The sequence below is a fragment of the Macrosteles quadrilineatus genome, unplaced genomic scaffold (assembly GCF_028750875.1).
Source record: "Macrosteles quadrilineatus isolate MER2022 unplaced genomic scaffold, UCM_ALF_1.0 Scaffold_3__2_contigs__length_128488019, whole genome shotgun sequence".
NCBI lineage: Eukaryota > Metazoa > Arthropoda > Insecta > Hemiptera > Cicadellidae > Macrosteles > Macrosteles quadrilineatus.
The window spans coordinates 83,250,100-83,272,253 of NW_026542596.1; the positions used below are offsets into that span (position 1 = coordinate 83,250,100).

The following is a 22,154-nucleotide window of genomic DNA, read 5'->3' on the forward strand; positions in this document are numbered from 1 at the left end:
CATCACAACACTAAAACATTGGTTCCAAGCAAGATCGTTTCTGGAACCGATCCAGGTGCCATTTGTCATTAGGGTACCGAATTAATGATTAACAAAAGGTTGATGTCAGTTGGTAACAAAATTAGGGTTTGGACTGTTCTTTTATAAAAAACACCAATGGCATGAATAAAATTAACTTTAATTTTAAATTTTACTTGCAATTTAAGGTATTAAATGGGTACATAGGACTAAAAATAAATCTTACATAAACAAAACTTTGTTAGCAGGCAATAAAATACATGACAGGTCAGCCTCCGGAACATCAGAATCAACAAATGTCAATGTTCCCTGTGTGGTTTACAGGTAACATCGACAGGACGAACTGTTATTGTGTTAATCAACAACATCCGTTTTTTTCAGCAGAAAATGGGGCATTTTCTCTGGCCAGAATGTCAAGCTATTTAAACATCCCTAATGTAATAGTATATTACGTTACTAGCCCTGAAAATAGGTGTTTACCGGACGAGTGACGTACAATATTTAACTCCATACTACTAAATCCGTACCAATCCTTATATATTACCACATACTTAAGGACTAACAATCACTAGTCATAACCTCTAAGAGAGGTTATTTTTTTGTTTATAAACTAACCACTCTCACTCATTGCCAAATACAGTATATAATCAGCTGATTGGTGTCCGGTAAAACTCATTACAGTAGAGTAGTACGTAATGAAACCCTATTTGATTAAGCTGACGGCAAACAGCTGTTTTCTAGACTAAATCCTTCCTTGGGAAGCTCGTCAAAACAGTGTAGTGTGGCGTAAAAGCTTAAACCTTCTACTAAAATGAATACTTCCTAAAATGAAAATCCTTATCTAAAATAAAGTCTGTTACTTCTTTATGCTTATGTGTTGGCAAGCTTTGACCCTTTTCAAAACGTTATAACAAAAACAATAAAAAATAGTAGTTTACGCAACGATTGCGTTAAGTGAGTCTTTACGACACAAGTAGAAAATTTAAGGCACGAGCCTTGGCGAGTGCCTTAAAAACTTCTACGAGTGTCGTAAAGACTATTAACGCGAGTTGCGTACACTACTTTACCTACGACCGTTTTTTAATTACTATCAATCTGGATTTAATTACTAACAATCACTAATGATAACTTTTTAGAGAGGTTATGTTTTCGTGTATTGTCATTGCCACTGAAAGTGATGCAACGACTTGTTGTATAATCAGCTGATTTCCTGTAATTACGTATTTGTTAAACTTCGTTAAATATTACATTGCTAGCAGAATTCTTACCATAAATAATATTGTATCAGGTACAATTCGGCAAATATTTCATTTATTTTTGGACTTCCACCAACTTAATTAAGAATACGCGAGTATCAACATGAACAAGTCGGATCAACAATTAAATTGGTCAACTGATCAGCTGATTAGTTGACGTTCGAAGCATTACAATTTTAATTCTTTTCTCTCAATACTTGAACCTCATTGGTCCGTTACCTGTGTGGATATGAGAAAACTATGCGGATATGAAATGAAACTATGCGGATATGAAAGTAAACAGCTGTAAAGTGAAACTTTTCAATTCTAAGAACTGGACTGAAATGGCTACTTTAAAAAACGGTCGTAGGTAAATTTTTTTACACAATTCATTTACACTCAAAAATATTATTCAACTTTAAATAATATTGCGTACTGTATCAGTCACACTCACAGTAGACAAAAGGAAAATAAAATGTTTTCAATTACTGACAAAGGTATTTATTGAATTATATTATACGAAGAAATACTTAGGTATAAAGTTAACACAGAGAGTACAGCTAGATACTTATGATGCCCCGGCTTCTAGTTCTGACGCCGGAGTCTCAGGTTCTTCGTCGTTGTAGATGTTCTCAGCCATTTGCCAAACCTGGAAGAACATCATGTTAGTTCGGGTAGCACCCAACTAGAGATCAAATCTAGAGATATTCTACAGTAGTGAGCAACGAGCAGACTTACTTGTTAGGTATCAAGTCAACTCGATACTTATCCTAAGTACTCGTGTACTGGACTCAGCTGTTAGTTTATCAATCAGTCGCTAGGAACTTCTTTTTTCAGCAGTTACATGTTTGTTTAAGTATTTGGGGGTAATTTTCAGAATTTCTACAACTAGCCAACAACACTAAATGCCGAGTACATATGGACTCAAGTTTGAACTATTCTGTGCGTCACCACTATGAGTAAAAAGTGGTATATGCCGAGTAGGTAAGGACATAAGTTAAGTCAGAATTGTTTTCTAAGTTACTAGGAGTTAAAAACGCTGCTACAGGAGTAGAGTATTGTACCATTACCAAAGGATAGTTAAGTAGGCATTCCATTTATTTGCACCAGCTGTCGTCAAATTTTCATCAATAAAGAACATAGTTCTGTGAGTCAGTCACAGAATGTGCTAGTGTCTAAAATTATATTGTTTACCTTATTTATTTGTTGCTGACCAATTTGATAGGGCCAGTTGCTATAGTTGGTCTTTCCATCAATATGACTTGGTAAAACAGTTTGTGTATTCAACAAAAATCACTAATTCACATCAGCACAATCTGTTTGGTGGCTTACATAAACTACAATTTTGATAAAAAAAACTAAAAAAAAAAACTGGTGACACCTTTAACATGGGGATGGATTGTCTAGTTTTATCAGTAGTCAAAGATTGCACTGACTTGAGTACAATCAGTATTAAGTACATTTTAGAGTAAATACTCGATTGTCCACATCACTATTAATATGCTTAAATTGCACATGCAGTACGTGGGATGTATATGCAAGAGATTAAGGCCCGATTTCACCAAATTCACGATAACGATGGTTTAGTTAATCTTCCGTTAAAACTACCTGATGATTTCCACCACAGTTAAGGAAATCTGGCTTCACCAACGAAAACGCGTCAATACTAACGCTGGTTTTATAAACGAGAGTTTAGAGTAAAATCCAGGTGGCGGTGGGCTTAAACTGTCATGATACCAGGCTGTAAAGGGAGCAATAAATAAACATAACCTAGAAAATAAATCAGGGTTTATGACGTAGTAAAAACAAAACTGGAGGGAGCAAGATTACAAGTATACAATAGATTCTGAGTAACAAGAACAAAATAACAACAGAAAACATGAACGAATAGCTAAACAATTAACATGAGTAAATAAAGGCAAAGCAATATTGATAAAACAGATTCAATTTAGGAACAGACGATTGAGTTGTGCTGTTGAGTCAAGACTCAAAATCAAACTTTTTACGGTACATTTGAAATAGTGAGAAAACTTGAGGCAAAAAGAGTAACTAGAACGAGTCATAATAAAGATATCATAAAAATAATTATTTTCTGTAAATACTAGGACAATTTAGGTTTAGTTATTGTCCTTAATTACGTCTGACTGAACTAAATTAATTGTTTGACTGTAGGGTAAGGGTTACTCAAAACCGGGAAAAGGAAAAGGGAGCCTATTTTTTCGAGCAAAGAAAAAAAGGAATTTGATAATGTAGGTAGAAAAACACTTTTTTCAGCCGGGATAAAAGAATGGCTGATCACATACCTAAAGAAATACATCTTTACTAAAAAACCTTGTGGGATAACCTAAAGAAAAAGGCAACACGTTTTGATAATTCATATCTAGTAATAAAATTAATTTTGTCTTAGTTAAATCATTAACAAATTGGGTCAAAATTGGGCAGTTAATTATCTAACGACGGTTTAGTCTAAACTAGCTCTAATGGAAAGTGGTGAAATCCGATTTCGTCAGTTAAGAGCTAACTGCAGTTAGAGCAAGGCTCAACGGCAGTTTAAGTGTTTGGTGAAATCGGGCCTAAGTTACCTTTATTCTGTCCAAGTAATCCTAAAAGAGTACTGTGGTGAAATCCGATTTCGTCAGTTAAGAGCTAACTGCAGTTAGAGCAAGGCTTAACGGCAGTTTAAGTGTTTGGTGAAATCGGGCTTAAGTTACCTTTATTCTGTCCAAGTAATCCTAAAAGAGTACTGTGGTGAAATCAGATTTCGTCAGTTAAGAGCTAACTGCAGTTAGAGCAAGGCTTAACGACAGTTTAAGTGTTTGGTGAAATTGGACTTAAGTTACCTTTATTCTGACCAAGTAATCTTAAAAGAGTACCTAATTTCCAATAACAAACAACAACCATCATTATTGCACTACAGCCATAAAATTGATATATTAGCAAAACCGTACCTGCATGATGTTATCTTCGGATACGGAGCAGATGACCCAAGGTTCGTTAGGATTCCAGGAGAAATCTGAGATCTTGGCTGTGTGTCCACCGTGGATGAACTGAAACACAAGCAAAACCAATGAGTCACAAGGGGAGATGGCTCACTAATAAAATACGGTATACTGGTATACTTTAGGAATTTCATAGTGGATGGGTTTAACAATTAACAGCATGATTACTGATGAAAAAAAAATAAGTACAATTCACAAATATACAGTAAGTATAGAATTTTCAGAGCTAAATTGCTCCTTCAGTAGTAGAGACTATGTCCTTTTTGTACGATGTTTTCTAATACTTGTGTTACTAGTAGCTCCAAAAATATTTACGTGCCTATTTGAGTTTATGCTCTTTCATGTAATTTTTTTGTTAGTAAGGTAAGTCTGCTATTAAACCTATCAACCAAAGAATCCTTAAAACCAGGCCAATGGTGCAATGGTAACATGAAGGCCAGATTAGAGGCTCTGAGAAAAATATTTGATGTATCAGTATGTAACTCCTAATAAGCAGTGCTGGATTCACCACAAGGCCGCAAGCATAAGGGGGCAAAGGATTGACAATACACTTTTTTTGTTTCAGAGCAAAAAAAAAAATTTTTTTTATTAAAAATTATTATGTTAAATTATAAAAAGATAGGGCATTTGCCAGGAATTATTAAGGAAATTGACAGGAAAGCAGGCTTACCTTTAAATAAGTCCATAGAGACACATAAAACATCACAAAATTAAAAGTAGAAATTTTCGTGGTCACTGACCACTTTTTCAACCACTGGAGATTGGAGAAGCCATTTCTCCAATCTCCAGTGGTTGAAAAAGTGGTCAGTGACCACGAAAATTTCTACTTTTAATTTTGTGATGTTTTATGTGTCTCTATGGACTTATTTAAAGGTAAGCCTGCTTTCCTGTCAATTTCCTAAATTATGTTAAATTATTATTTTATTAAATTATTATTTTTTTTCATCAATTTGCTGCGATTGGGGGTGACGATGATGATGTCCTCATGATCACGGCCTACGGGAGATGTTCATGACTTTGCCGCTATCGTAGGTGTCGATGGTGATGTCCTCATGACTGCGGTCCACGGGAGATGTTCACGATTTTTTACCGCAATTGCGGGAAATTTCACCCACAGGGGTGGGGGCCACTTAAGTAATTTAGCCTAGGGCCGGAGGGACCCTAACTCCTGCACGGATGATAAGATGTTTGTATTTGAACAATATTTATGCTAAACTAGAAAGGAGAGACATCTGAATACAATTACCTAAGACGATTATCCCTTTATTCTCTAGTATCAATCTAAGAGTTTAAGCAAAAAAGATTAAAATAATCTGATTTCGTTTCAGACCTCTGGTCAGACTGCAGTTTTCTTCCTTCGTCTCAAACCACTCTTATCGTACTTTGAATTGTAGAATCATGTCTTTTATGCTCTGAATTAAGTTTTTCATTCATTGTTTTTAAATCCTTAAATTTTGTTTTTAGTTCCTTCAGATCTTCTTTTGTTACTGTAATCCACTTGATGTTGGGTTTGCTGTTCCATAACTTTTCTATGATCTTACACTTATCCTGGATATTATTGGAGGCCTTATAACTGTTTAAAGAATGACATTCTTTTCTTTCTAATTGTGTAGCCTCCATACTGGTGGTATTTATCTAAAGACCGTTTTATTTGATGCCAATCTGCAGTGTCCGTTTGCTTAGTAGTTTTTATTTATACTCTTTTACAGCTACATTGTAAAAATAATTTCTAATAGAGCCTTGAACTCACCAGTAGCTCGGGTGGGCCGTCCTCTGCGTCCTCCGCAGATTGTTCCTCTCCGATCTTGCTGAGATCCCACACATGTAGTCTGCGGTCCGTGCCACTGGACGCAAGGATCGTCTCGTTATGCGGAGACCATTGGACCTGCCAAACACAAAAGTATCATGTAAAATCACATCCTAAATAACATATTGATAAGAACTATTCTGGAAAATAAGAGTTAAATTTGTTAATAAATCTAAATCATTTTTGCTAAATATGTTGGAAGACGTCCATTATTTTTTCTAAATACAATCTTTACTCATGTAAATAATGCAATATTTTCATTCATAGGCTATATATATTTCACTCTAAAATAAAAAATATTATTAATTGACAAGAGGCTCATTGAACTATCATATTTTTTTATGCCAAAATATGAAACCAGCTAATTATTTAAACAAAATTATACCGCGCCGAAACAACCTGGTTCAAATCCAAGCAAGATGGTTTCCGGACCTAGGTCCCATTTGTCATTAGGCTATGATATTAATGATGCTAGGTCGACTTTATACGATAGTAACAAGACCAGGGTTTGGACTGTTCCCTTTCAAAATGTAAAAATGCCATTGGCGTAGAAAACACACAAACTTAAAATGTTAACGTCAACTGCTAGACTTTGACATTAAACATTCCTGACCAGATAAAAAATCTTTTAAACAAATGGTGGTAAAAGGTGTACAACCTTTAATAGGCCTAGATGATTTGTTTTGAAATCAACTAAAGTTGGACTAAACTGAATATTTCCTCACAAACTGCAATCCAAATGATTTGATTCTTTTCAGTAACTTTAATTAATTTCTGGTACTGTTCACGTAAAATAAAAATGTTTTAAACGATTTATATGTGACATGACAAAGACCTACAATATGGTGGACATTACATACCTGAAATATTTCATCCTTGTGCGATTCAAAGGAATGTAGCTTAAGTTTCAGATTTCGGAGATCCCAAAGGGCAACAGTCTGTAACAAAATCAAGAAACATTAACCTTTAAAATTAGGTGGTATCAGAACATGGCTGAAATAGCAATTTACAAAAGGAAGAGGATGAATTTATAAAATCTTGTAATGGGTTCTACAGCCAATCTGTTGGGGGGGATTACATTGCGGATTAACTAAATATCCAGAAAATATCTTAATTATCTTCTGAATAAGGTTTTTCTAGAATATCTTTAGACTATAACATCTCCAAAACATCTTCCTTAGTCAAAAATATTAATTTGAATCAACTTTGAAAACAAGTGTTATTTGATCATCCCCAAGAGAGACTTGTTATCAAATTCTACTGTATCTGGTGTAGAAGATAATAGTAATTAACAAAAAATAGCCCCAGATCTGCAGAATATTGGCCAGTAGAGTAATGGGAGTAAAATAAAAAAAAACCTGCAATCAAATTATAATAACCGTCTGAAACGTATTAGACAAGGAAGTAATAGGTGAAAAAATCATAATAGGCCTATTATTTCACCTAGTACTGAAAAGCTAATGAATCTTCCTGACTGTTATTGTTAAGAGTCCTTGGAGGCTGGTGGCCATCATGGGTAATTTCAAAAACAGCTGCTGAAGAGTTATTGATCTTCCAAAAATATTTTTCAAATCTTAAAGGGATTATAATTTAAATATCTAGTAAACTGTGACATTGGCAATGTTCTTTGTAGTTTTGGATTGTTCTTCAAGGGAGTCCATGGAATTGTCCATTAATTTTGTTGATTTCAAACAGCCACTGAAGAGTTATTTACCATCTCCAAATATTTTTTCAAACACCAGAGTGATCGTAATTTTAATATCTAGTAAAAAAAAAATGAGATTATAAAGTTTCTTTGTAATTTTTTAATTGTTTTTTGAGGTAAAACGTCAAGGCTCCAAGGACTCTTAAGTAATGTTAGTTCTACTTCATGGTAGTGAGTCTATAGTCTATAGCCCTACCTTATCAGCGCTGCCAGTGGCAAGTATGAACTCAGAGTAGGGGTTGAATGAGAGGCAGTTGACCTCCGCTGTGTGGGCATCTACAGTGTGAGATGGCTTGCTGGTGTTGTTACTTCTCGTGTCCCAGATCATCAGCTTCTGGTCGTCTGCCACGGAGCCAAACAGCGACTCGTGCAGCAGGTGCCAAGCTACGTCCTGGCAACATCACAGTGAAGGAATAAACTATATTATCAAACAGCTGACCTATAGTATCAAGTACAGTAATATCTTGTGGTATTTTTTTAACCCTCAAAAATGTCAATGTTGGACCCCTGTAACATGACAACACCACGTTTAGTAGCACTTTACAAAAACTTTCATGAAAGATATTTTGTTTGAATTATGTCATAATTATGTTTTTCTTATTCTACATGATGTGAACATTTACTAGAAAATGGTACAGTTGAAGCACTTATCATAACTTGAAAAAGAGTTCTCAAACACACAAAATAAAAATCTTTTATTTAGCCTATTTTAAAGTTTGCCTCCCTAAAAATAGAAAAATATCCACATTTTAGATTCAAATTGAGTTAGTCTGAAAAGTTTCTGTAATTGCTGCATACTGTAAAAAAAATAGACGCGCAACACTCAGTGATCAGAAATGGGAGTAAAAAAATCAACGATTAAACTTGGAGGATTAAATCTATAGTTTTTAGAACCAAACACAACATTTTTTTTTCAAATCAGCTACGAGCATTAGACATTCCACTCCCATGTTGAAGTTGTCACCAGTTTTTTAATCAAAATTGTCGTAGTTGATGTGAGCCACCGACAGATTACGCTGATCTAAATCACAAATTTCTGACAAATACACAGACTTTATAGCAAAGTCAAACTAATGGAATTACTTATGGTGAGGTATAGCAACCGTTATAACCCATCCGCTTACTCAGCAACAATAAATAAGGTAGGAAATATAATCTTAGACCCTATCGCATTCTATAACTCTTTCACATAACTATGTTCTTTTTTAATAAAAAATTTGCGACAGCTGTTCAACATAGATGTCTACTACAGTATCCAATAGTCAATGCTAGTATTGAACCAGTTAATCAGTAGGCCTACATACAACTAGGGCATAACCATTTCCTTAACAGCTATTTTCTGATACTGCAAAGAATATATTTATAAAGCTTTAATTGTTATAGGTCTATACTTACTTCAACAACAGCGGTGTGGCCTGTGAAGATAGTTTTAGCGTCAATGATGCGGTTCTCTTTAGGCGTGGCATTAATGTCCCACAGACAAATTGTGTGATCATCTGATGCACTCAACAGGTAGCCGTTGAGGTTTGGGTTCCACGACAGTCCATAGCCTTCTTTCTGGTGACCTCGCAATCTACAAATCATTGATATAAGAACCTTTGGCAGTCATATTATGTTTCAAAATAATTGAATTCCATCAAGAAATAGCAATAATTCCCAGGAGTCAAACATCCGCACAAAGTACGGATGGGAATAAAATATGTAATCACAATATTCATTTTTACAGTTATTCTGGACGGTCATTATTTCACTTCTTTCCATAAGGCATAACAGTAACAAATAGTAATATGCAATTTATTTTTAAGAAAAATTCTATTTTGTTTAGAGTTAATAAAACTTAAGTTAAATTCACATTTAATAACTAAAAAGTAATGACTCTTTCTATCGAATGTTTGTACGTTTATATGACATGCTATATTATGTTTACATTTAAGAACTCTTGACAACTAAGTCCGCATTACCTCAGATCTGGGTGACACTCTCCGCTGGGATCGGGTTTACTCGGGTGTTTGGTGTAGTCGAACACTAGCACATCACTGCTAGGGGTTTTGGTGGCAATGACACATGGGTTCTGAGGCATGTAGCGGGCACGATTGACTTCTCCTTCATGGTTGATCTTAATCTCAATTTCAATCTTTCCGCTCACTGATCCGAATCCACCAAACTCTGAAAGCAATTGTGAAGATTTAGGCCACAGCTTTGGCAAACAATTACAATTAGGTACTGCAGGTTGATCTATTGGTCTAGCTAATTATAGGTTTAAATAGTTCATCAAATTTAAATATCAGGTGAAATTTAGGCTTGTTCACAGATACATGAAAACAAGGGAACCTAACAGATTAGACTGATGCTTAAAGATGGCAGAGACGACAGCCAGTAGTCCCTCTAGATTATAATATATCCTACTAATATTATAGCCTAATTGGGAAAGTTTTGATGTATGGATGGATGTTTGTGACAAGTAAACACAAAAAATACTGGTCGGATTGGGCTGAAATTTGGTGCGATGATAGCTCACATTCCCCATTAACATATAGACACATTCTTATCTCAAAAATCCTTTCGGGCTCCGCCCAAGTGGCTCTGGAGTTTCCCATGTTAACCTTATGAGTTATTCATATTTAAGAGGAATTTAAAACAATTTTTTCAGCTGTTTCAACTAGCCTACACAAGTTGGTTCTATAATATTAAATAGCATTAAAAAGTTATCAGGTTTACCAACAGGGTGCAGCACTAATAAATTTTTTGCATTTATGACTACATCTAATTTGAACCAACTAGCACCTAAAAGTAATTGAATTGTATTGTGAAAGTGTTGGAAAAGCCCACACAAATAAATAAAACAGTGGAATAAGACGGCAAAAATCCATGTACAAGAAGTATGTGAGATCAAGCACGGCCGCCTTTAACTCCAGGCCGTGGCCATTCGAAGTGGCAACGTCGCAAGTAGGGATGTAACAGCCGTTTTGTTTGGAAGCAGCTATTGGTATTAGTGTATTTACGAAAGCTTGGTTAATGGACTATGAAAATATTGACTACGCTTTAAATGTACGGATATAGATTTTCAATTCATATTGTTTAGGTTTTGAATTCTATTTGTTTAATTTTCAATATTTTAATAAATGTAAGTTCATAAATTTAAATTTTTATCAACAAAGTGCGAATTAATGAGCTGATGTCAGCTGTCTGCCACGTTATCCTTATGTATAATACGTGAAGGCGATTTCTACCAAACACTACTCCTCCATTAATAATGAACGGATTTTTACAAACGATGTGTGAAAATTAAGAATTTTTTGTTTAAATCCCCCCTTTTACCAATTCCTGTAATGAAAGTCCTCGGGCTTTGCCCCACAGGTGATCAAAACCCCAATGTATTAGGCCTACTTATGTAGAAAATATTTTGTTTACTTAAACAGACGAATCATTTGTATTAATTGCATACTAAAGCAGCTGTTCATAGTAAACACATGATACACACAAGAGCGTTAGTTTTCAGAGTGAGTTCGTTTTCAGTTTCGATAACTGGAGTGGAGTGATTGATTACATTATCTTTGAGTTGACTGTATTAAGTCATCGGAAAATATGACTGTTATTCGTTTAAAAAAAAGGCCCGTAATACTTTGCAATTGCTCGAATTCAAGCAAGAGGTGCACCAGTCTTATGGGACATCTGACACTAAACAATCCTACTTGTGACGTTGCTAATTCTAGGTGGTCGTGGATCAAGTATTAGAGACTTAATTAGGCCTATAGGCCTATTACAAATAATTCTGCTATTCCAAAAGGTGTACCGTAGCCTAAATGTTCGAAATGGCCATTCAAAAAGTAACTAAATTTCATACAATGGCAACAAACTAATACACATTCTTCAGTCAAATAGCTGTACACGCCTACCTCCTTTCTCGTTGTCGTAGTGAGAAGCATCAAACTGTGCGTCTTCATTGGGCAGCTGCACACTAGCTATCAACAGATGGTTCTGCTCATCTGATGTGTGAGTTCCGAGAATCAGTCTGTGCACGGAATAGTCCTTGCCCTCGGGTCTGAAACAAACATTATATCAGTCAGCATACAGAAAAAAACAACATGGTATTACTAAGCCTAAACATGTTTTAGTAATAAACAGGTGTTTTAGTACTGATATTACAAACTATCCTAATAGGCTATGTGCAGCTGTTAACGTTATTTAAGGTTAGGCCTATGCCATTTATTCACTATCATAATTAATCTAGGCCTACAATTTAGCTCTTAAAGTTTTTACAGAGGTACTGCTACAAAGCATCTGTTAAAGGTACCGGTAACTGCGTCTATAAATCCTGCTAATAATGAATATTCATAAAGTGTTTTGACTGGAAAAAATAATTGTTTAATAAGGATAATTGAAGAGCTAATGTCCTCTTACCTCGTCACATCAGGTAGCCATTGCGCTGTAAGTGAAGGCCACTCAAGAGCATGTGTCATCACTAGATCATACAAGAAAGGTGTGTTCTTCTTCCATATCTTGTATTCCTCATTTATCACCCTTTCTTCAACTGCATCATCGAAGGTTTCTAAAACAAGAAGCAAGCCTCTGGATAGTGTTAAATATTCATCGATTTCATTACATTGTACCTTTAAGACGAAGTTGTGGGATTTCAAACTCCCATTTTTGAATTAGCCTAGTTGAAACTTGTTGACAATCCTTCTAAATCAAGGCAACATGATTTTCAGCATTAACTTTCTGATTTTTCTCGCTCCACATTTGTAGCCTATCTTGAACTTAAAGCCTGAGACGCCAATTACAACTTGAGTTAGCCTAACTTACATTCCTGCAGAATACCGATAAGTAATATACCTATCACTTATCGGTATGCCTCTATACCTGTATTCTTTTCGGTACTTTCCTGTTCATTCATTATTATCGATGATTTTTTCGATAAATACATTGAAATTTTACTTTATCATCCGCAATATCTATATTAACAACTTACATCTAACTTATATCTACAAGCTAACTTAACTTAAATTAAGTGTGTGAACATAGGCCCAATTAACTCTTAATAAGTTAGGCCTAGCCCAATACCTGCGATAGCGGATAATCCAACACTAAGATCTATCAGACGACATATAAGTAGGCCTAAGTAAAGTTCAGTGCTGGAATTTAATACAAGTTGTTAGTAACTTAGAAGTCTCACTTTTGTGGTTGCAATTCCCAGACTGGTTCTACGATCGTAACAAATGAAGGGGTCACCTAAGTTGTAGCTTATCGTACCGCACGCTGAGTTAACTACTCTTTTTAAAAGGAATTATTCATCATGAATACCAAATAATTTGTTGTGTTTAAAACTAACTTAGGCCTAGGCCTACCTAACTTAGGCCTATCAAAAAAGAAAGTGACAGATAGGCCTACATTTATGAAAGAAATAAAAAAAAAAAAACAATCACAGACATTTAAACGAGGCCTAAGGCTGCAAAACTGATTTTACTAACTTAGGTCTAAGTTACTTTGGTGATAATAAACTACAAGTACGAGCGTGAACCCGCAGATGTGCCAAGAGTTGTATGGCCTTACTGTATTATTCGTTCGTCAAAAGGGGTTTTTGTGTTTATTTTTGTTATTTATTGGTTTTGTTTGTGTTTTGAAGATTGACGACTTCATAGGATCGACAACCACGTCTAGGCTTGACAACGACACCATCTTAAGTGTCGAAACAGGTAGCCATTGAGATTACCAAGGAATATGTTGGCAACAAGGTATTTCACCTCTAGAATAGCAACACTATGTGCAATAGACTGATTAGGCATGGGCTAAGTTACTGAAATCAATGTCAGAGTTTAAGTTAGTTGTAAAGGGTTGTCTTTGAGATGAAATTACCACAGTTTCAGTAGTATTGAGAACAGTATGAACTAGGTTTACCAAGGAGAACAAATACGTAAGGCCTAGTAACTTGCAATCATTCTATTAAGTTAGGCCTAATCAAAATAAAGTCAACTCTAAAGAGTAAAATCACTTGCATCTTCAGCGTTGGAGATAGGCCTAATATGAACTGAAGACATGAGGAATTAACACAACTTAAGCTAAGTATGCAACTATTTACCTCCGTCTTTGTCGCCCATGTTCACAGATGTAACAGCGTCTTCAATAAATAAGGAGGAGTATTACAAATCAAGTAATTGGACAAGGAGAACTTCAAAACATTACCGGGCATGAAAACGACGGACAGACGGTAAAATGGCGGTAGCGAAGCAGTCGGCTTTCTTTTGGTGGTTCTTCTTCTTCTTTATTTGGCGGCAGAAGCTTTTTGTATTTTGCTGAGTGCTAGTGTGGTGGTGAGTACCGGAAGTTTTAAAAGAGACTACACAGCATTGTGTGTGATGTTTATGATCGGTGATTGTGATGTATGTTAGACGGTTAGACCAAGGCGCTAGTAGACGCACTGTATGAAAGCAATGACAAAGTAGGGTGGTGTTATTATCCTCTTATGATGGGGGTGTTTAAGACGGGTATCAACCCCAGAGTCCTGGGAAACGGTTCGTAAACCTAAAAGCTTCAACAATCACCCTTAATATTTTATTGCCTAGAGTTAAGGTCCGTACACACAGATGCGGGAACGGGATCAATTTTAACTCCGAGTATTTCCCGTGAGGGCAGCGAGTACCTTGGCTTTGGTGGGATACGAGACGACCTTGGTGGTGGCAGCAGGGTGGGTATGAGGCATGAACCACGAACTGGAAAACTACGGTGCGGACTTCCGCTCAACCGCTCTTCCCGCAGCAGCAGCAGCATGCAGCGTTTGCAGCGCTTTCCGTGCCCCTATTGCTGAATTAAACTAAACTTCGTTTCGCCCAATAACACAAAGTCGTGCCTTGGACATTTTCTTGAATCTGTATTTGTATATACAAATCCTGAGTTGTATGACCTAATCACAAAGACTTGAGGAATATTAGAAAGAAAAGAAGGACTAGATTTGACAAGATATCGGGAAGACACTTAATACACCTATATTCTTGAGTCATTCTAAATAATATGTAAATCCTGTTAACACCATTTCGCAACTGCGGCTTGAGAGATGGGTACTCCCTAAATTCCAGCCTTCCTTTATTCAACGCTAGAGATTATGTATGTGTCAGAAGGAGCTTTTTAAAAAGATGTTGGTGGCCTCTTTTAACCTTGCATTTGCCTGTCCACATAGACTACAGATCTTTGCGTGGAACGTGTATCATAGCCACCTTTAACCCCAGACAGTGGCCTAGTAGAACTGGCAACGTCACAAGTTGTGTTGTTTAGTGACAGACGTTCCTTAAGATAACAAGGCAGACAGTGGTGACACCAGCTCAATGACTTGAGTCAAGTTTTGTGGTAGACTTTTGTTAGTTTGTATCATATAACTTTCCATGGCATCGTCTGATGATAGGTCTTGATTTTGCTAGCTTCAGCAGAATATGATCATACAAATAAGCTGAAAACGCCATAGGTAATTATGTTAAAGGTGGCCGTGATACACGTTCCACGCATAGATCTGTGTAGTCTATGTGGACAGGCAAATGCAAGGTTAAAAGAGGCCTCCAACCTATTTTTAAAAGGCTCATTCTGACACATACAGAGTTAATCTATAGATAGATTTTCCTATTAGCGAATTTCCCTATAGGGAAGTAGCTATTACCGTAGGTCTCATGGTAAGACCTAGGCCCGGGACCGATTTACTTTTTCATTTTGATGTCCCCAGTGGCCAAAAACACCATTCGTTCAAATTTTTATATATCTATATCTATATATATATATATATATGTGTGTGTCCATCCGCACGATAACTTGAGTAATTTTTGTCCGATTTTGATAAAATTTGGTTTGAAGGTCTAAGGCGGGATAAACTCGAACGATTTCGCGAACCAGCATGATCGGACTATGGGAACGGGGGTTTACGGGGATTTTTATGGGGTAAAAATAGGTTTTTCCCATTTTTGACCCCAAAAAAATAAAATTTTGCAAAATCTTTTCAAACCATTTTGTAGAGCTTAAAAAAACAAATAATTTAGTATATTGAAGTGTTACTATGCGCCTAATGGTTACGGAGAAAATTCCAAAAAAATGTAAATTTTAAATTCCCATGTTATTCTTATGGAGAATGAGTAAACTGTTGTAGTTTGCTTGTTTATGAACATATTTTGATCAAATTTGGAAAATGTTTTTATTTCTTACTAACTATTAACATTTTACAAAAAAAAGTTTTACCCTCCCTGATGTAGCAAACCTAAGTACCTGTTAAAATAATTCTATTTAAATAGGAAATAAATGTTAAATTTTTAAGTAGACATTTTAGTGTAAATCAAATCAGACATATGGAAATTCGCTTAGTCTGCAGGTTTGCTGCGGCGGGGGTATTTTATTTAGATATAATTTTCACTGGTTGTCTATAATACTGAAAGAAAAGCTGTAGATTTAGTTTAATTCAATTTGTTCTAATTCAACGCTTTTAAGACAGTGACGCACACTTTGGGTGCGTGTTTTTGGTGAATTTGGATGAAAGGTAAGTGTATTATTGAATTTAATTGATAATTGATGATTGATAATTAATGATCCGTGTAGCTTTGTTACGGATTGAGATCAGCGGCGTCTTAGCCAGGATCATTTATTAAAAGCCCAAAAGCCCAGTGATCAAGGGGCAGCTGGGTCCAGTTTCGAACCATCAAAAAGCTACTGACTTTTCTTTTCTCAGCCATCCCATATATTGACATGTAAGCATGTTTGTTGAAAACCTTTTTCTCAGCTCATGTGCTTCGCAGGGAAAATATACGCACTGTTAAAATAAGAATAGTATATTTCATAACTAGGAGCGAAAGTGGCTCTTTTAGGTACCAGAACTTAATCATGTTTTACAAGTGAGGCGCTGCCGAGTACCATAAAGACACTTTCGCACCGTGTGGTGAAAAACAATTTTCATCATACTTTTGAAATAACCTTATTCTAATCGTTACAAAAATTAGACCGCATATTTCGAGGTTGTACAAAGTCAAGGTGTATGAAAGATTATACGCCTTGTTACAAAGTCGTCATCAATGTTTACATCCATGTTGTTTAAAAACAACTTTTTTCTTTTTATGACTTTAATTTTTATCCATGTCACTGTTTAAAAAAAAAAACCCCCGCCGCAGCAAACCTGCAGACTTAGCGAAGTTCCATTTGCCTGATTGGATTTAAACTAAAATGCCTCCTTAAAAATACCTATCACATTTATTCCCTATTTAAACAGAATTAGTTTAATGAGTACTTAGGTTTGCTGCAACAGGGAGGGTAAAAAAGTTTTTTTTATGTAAAATATTAAAAGGTACTGTGGTTTAGTAAGAAATTAATGTATTTTCCAAATTTGATCAAAATATGTTCATAAACAAGCAAACTACAACAGTTGACTTATTCTCCATAAGAATAACATGGGACATTAACATTTTTTTGAATTTTCTCCGTAACAATTAGGCGCATAATAACGCTTCAATATACTAAATTATTTGTTTTTTTAAGCTCTAAAAAATGGTTTAAAAAGAAATTGTGAAATTTTGTGTTTTTAGGGTCAAAAATGGGAAAAACCTATTTTTACCCCATAAAACCCCCCATAAAACCCCCCATAAACCCCCGTTCCCATAGTCCGATCATGCTGGTTCGCGAACTCATTCAAGTTTATCCCGCCTTACACCTTCAAACCAAATTTTATCAAAATCGGACAAAAATTACTCAAGTTATCGTGCGGATGGACACACACACATATATATAAAAATTTGAACGAATGGTGTTTTTTTTGGCCTCTGGGGACATCAAAATGAAAAAGTAAATCGGTCCCGGGCTCCGGGGTCCGGTCGGGTCCGGGGGGGAGTAAATCGGTCGGTGCGGGGGGGGGGGTCGGGGTCTTACCATGAGACCTACGGTAATAGCTACTTCCCTATAGGGAAATTCGCTAAAAAGAGAGCAAATGCGCTAACAGATAACAACGATAACAATAACAGGAAATATGTAAAAAAGAGTAGGCTCAGCATCCAGTCATCCTCCTTCAAAAGGCTAGCGGCTGGTGATCATAGGTGATGGGAGGGCTCTGTATACAGTATTTTAAAACGAAAGCCTTCCATCATTCAAGTTTGTCTAAGAATTGAACGCAATTTTAAAGTTGAATTTGTAAAAAAAATAGGTAAACATAGGCCTACAGTATATATTTCTTCATTAAACTTGTTTTCAAGGCAGCTTAGTTTTAACCCAAAAAACTGTAATTTTAAATTCCCATGTTATTTTTATGGAAAGTAAGTAAACAGTTGTAGTTTGCTTGTTTATGAACTTGATCAAATTTGGAAAATACATTCATTTCATACTAAACTACTGCAGGTTTGCTGTGGCGGGGGTATTATGTGGAATATCGTGGACCATTTCCAATTAAAAAGAAAGGGCAAGCAACGATCAAGTTAATGATCTATTCCTATTCTTTGCATCATAATCCGGAAGTATATTGCAGTAATATGTAATTTTTTGTCCCATTAAAAACGCATGATTTGTTAAACATTTATAGTTTTTTATTGTTTTTGAACATGAGTTCGAATCTGAGTGGAATTGAAAACCACTAAACTGGTCATAAACTGATCTCAAGTCAACATAAAACCCGATCATCATTTGAGTTGGTAGCAAGGGGGAATAGAACTTTCCGAAATGTCAATAATTGATTCAATTGCGTCCAGTCCAACTTACTTCACCAAGTAATCCTTAGAAAAGGTCCTTGAATACCCAAGAAAGGGCTTCTACCGACTCTGAAATGTTAGAATTTGTGTTTATATTGCACTTAATTTTCCACGTGTAATTGAATTATGATATTCAATTTTACTACTCTTTCCCTATATGCTTAGAACTCATTAATGCCCTAAAATACGTTTACCACAAAAGGGTTTACAAAAACGATTTTTTAATATTACAAATTTAAGATGAAAAAAATCACTGGGAAATCAAAAATGCTAATCTAAGATGTAGCAAATACAGATTTTATTACATGTACAAAACAATTTACTATTACAAACATAAAAACTAAATTAACATAATACAGTAACTTATAACTTATGAAAATTATCCGGCCATGGTCATTTAAATTATTTAATAATTATTAATCGTGATAAATTATTTTTGTAACAAAAAAAATTTAAAATTAAATTGGTACAGCTGTCTGGAACTCAAGTATCTAATGAAGAAAACATGACCAAAATAGTGTATTTTAACTTAACACCCGAAAGAAAGTCTAAGATGGATTAAGATGGATAGGAAAACCTACGACAATTTTTACTTTATCATCACAGATACATGCAGTTAAAAATAACATGATCTAAAATCTAAAAACAATAAGAGTCTCAAAAACCAGGTTTAGCCAAACAAGTAACAGAGCGGACAAATGTCTTGCCGATCAACTGGCGAGCTATCTTCGAGGCAATCTTATATTTAAGAACTGGCTTTGAATTTGGATAGTAAGGTTTCCTAAAGATCATGGTATAAGTTCGTGGCCAAACAATTCTAAGCTTTATCTTGAGTACGCTTTTCATGCTAAGCAAGTTTAACTTTATTGGGAGGGCAAATTTGAGCGAGAGCAGAGCTTAATAAGGTTCAATAAAATAAACATGACTTAAATTCAATAAACAGTTATAGTTTCACAAATAGAACTAGGTTACCTAATTAAATGTCATCAATAAACATATTTGATCAATTCATTCTAGTTAAATTAACTACCCCAGTTTACACATTCCGTATTCAGTAAAGTAAATTACATTTTAAAATCTTTTTTTAATACCGACTGAGACTAAGCCTAATGTAAATTGTATAATTATTTCGCTCTAAGTATGAATAATCTATCCAGGTTCGTGATTCTGAAGTGTTTCCGGAAGTAGACGGAAATTGACTTTATCCGGAACGGAAACGCGAAGTCGTGACTGTGGAGATAACAGGGCCTACAAAAGCCACTTTGGCTAAGGACATAAACATAAGAGCTCTGTTTGTCTTTTGATGCAAAGACGATTACATGGGTTTTAATGTTTACCGATTGGACTATAATAATGTGCTTAATGTTTGAATATTAAATTCCAAAAAATGTGTAATCCCACACGATACATATTTATTGCAGATAATACTTCAAGGTATCCTTAACTTTTTGAACAAATTATTGTTTTTAACTAATCTAAAACTATATGGAGTTGATAAATGGACATAATATTAATTTAAACTAATAAACCAACTATAAAAAAAACAGTATACTGTATTTGAATTTTCTATAAACAAACTGACTTTTCGATACTTCAATACACTGGAGTGGTGTGTGAAATGTTGCGTTTTTACTTTGATATTTTAAGCCAAGTAAGAATGGAGTTGAGTGGATATCCTGACTTCTTTTACTGCACAACATATTGTACGGTCTGGCGAAATCAAGTTGGGCCAGAGGACTTCAATTTTTGTGGGAGTGAAAGAAAAATAACATCTTGAATTAGGAGCCCTCCGAATTTTAACATGTCTTGGTTTGCTACACAGATGTTAGAACAGAAAACTGTATGGATCATGAACATTAACAAATGACTTTACTGGCCATGATAAATCCAACACCATAACATCTAGTTTGAACAGGTTTACAAGGGGTTTTATGGGGATAAAAATGGGTTTTCTCATTTTTGACTGTCAAAACACAAAATTTTCCAATTTATCTTAAGGATTTGTCTTAATTTATTTTAAGGACCTTAAAAAACAAATAATTTAGTATACAAAAGTGTTTTTGTACGGTTTAACGGAGAAAATTAAAAAAAAATTGCAAATTTAAAATTCCCATGTTATTCTTATGGAGAGTATTGTAAAATGTTATAGTTTGCTTGTTTATGGAAATATTTTGATCAAACTTGGCAAAATTATTTATTTTGTAGTAAGCTACTAATATTTTACTAAAAACTACACTTTATTCGCCACTCTGTAGCAGCAAACCTAGGTAATCGTTAAACCTAATGTTTATGAAATATATTTAATTTAAAATCAATTCAGTCAAATGGAAATTCGGTTAGTCTGCAGGTTTGCTCCAGTGGGGGTATTTTATGTTATTTTGAGAGAATGAAAATATTTAATTCCAAACGCCAAACATATCTTATGTATGCATTGCAGCGATGATACTATACCTTAATGGGCCAGTGCATACAATAAGAGTAATAGTATATTACGTTACTAGTCCTGAAAATAAGTGTTTACCGGACGAGTGTGGTCGTTCCCGTGCGAGACGAAGTCGAGTACGGGATTACCATACGAGTCCGGTACACACATTTTGGACGAGTTACGTACGATAGTTTACGCCATACTACTAAATCCGTACAAATCCTTATATATTTCCACCAACTAAAGGACTAAAAATCACTAGTCATAACCTCTAAGAGAGGTTATGTTTTTGTTTATAACCACTCACTGCCACCTAAATACAGTATAATCAGCTGATTGGTGTCCGGCAAAACTCATTGCAGCACAGTAGTACGCAATGAAACCCCATTTGAATAAGCTGGCGGCAAACAGCTGTTTTCTGGACTAAATCCTTGCGTGGGAAGTTCGTCAAAATAATGTAGTGTGGCTTAAATAAAATTGCAGTTTAGTAATGATTTATTACACATTTCTACATCTTGATTGCTGCGCCGTTTATCGTTGAACCAAGGCCACACTATACTACTTATAGTATAGTGTAGTATAGTGTAGGTAGTATAGTGTGGCCTTGGTTGAACCCCATTGCCACAGTTAGAGGTCTGTGCTTTTAACATCTATCGAACCTCGAGATGGAGGCTATCAAGTACGTTGATGTCCCTGTAATCAGTCTCTAGGCGATTTAGGCAATATTCACAACAGCCATATACGGCAATATGAGTGCGGGACTTCTGTTGACAGGTCCAAATCCTACTAAACACCAATGTCTTTTATCTTTGAGACTATCCAGCTCTGTATGTCCACCTAAATAAAAAGGATAGATATCTAAGGTGAAAAGAACTGTATTAACCTTCTTCACTAGTAACCATACACTATTATTTCAATTCAATACTGTACTGTTAGCTCATATTTTCAAAACACATTTAAGCTGCTAATCCACCCGAATAAATTGTGTAAAGCTTTTGCATTATTGTTAGATTACGGCATCATATGTTAAGTGTAAAATAACATTAATTAGAGAACACCTTTAGGGAAATAGCGATTATTATTAGATAAAACCGTTTGTTCTTAAATACACGTTTTCTTCGTGTCCGTTAAAAGTTGAAAATTAACAAAAAGGTATACACTTGTGAATTTCGCAGTAAATCTGATAGGATTTAACAGATAAATTTAGCGAGACGTGAAACCGATAATCTTATTTCCTCCTCAGCTTCGTTCTATTCAATTGTGTGGCCACTTTG

The 22,154-nt window shown here is 35.2% G+C and overlaps 1 protein-coding gene across 1 annotated transcript; it reads right to left on the reverse strand.

The window, feature by feature from the left end:
- Positions 1–1,731: 1,731 nt before the first annotated feature.
- Positions 1,732–14,001, reverse strand: LOC128988812 (chromatin assembly factor 1 p55 subunit). Its single transcript, XM_054410473.1, has 10 exons — positions 13,841–14,001; positions 12,166–12,313; positions 11,661–11,806; positions 9,726–9,930; positions 9,160–9,337; positions 7,961–8,155; positions 6,920–6,997; positions 6,003–6,137; positions 4,202–4,300; positions 1,732–1,902 (listed from the first exon to the last, which is right to left on the reverse strand). The coding sequence occupies exons 1-10, from the start codon at positions 13,857–13,859 to the stop codon at positions 1,822–1,824; spliced, it is 1,284 nt and encodes a 427-aa protein (XP_054266448.1). The 5' UTR covers positions 13,860–14,001; the 3' UTR covers positions 1,732–1,821.
- Between the last annotated feature and the right edge of the window lie 8,153 nt (positions 14,002–22,154).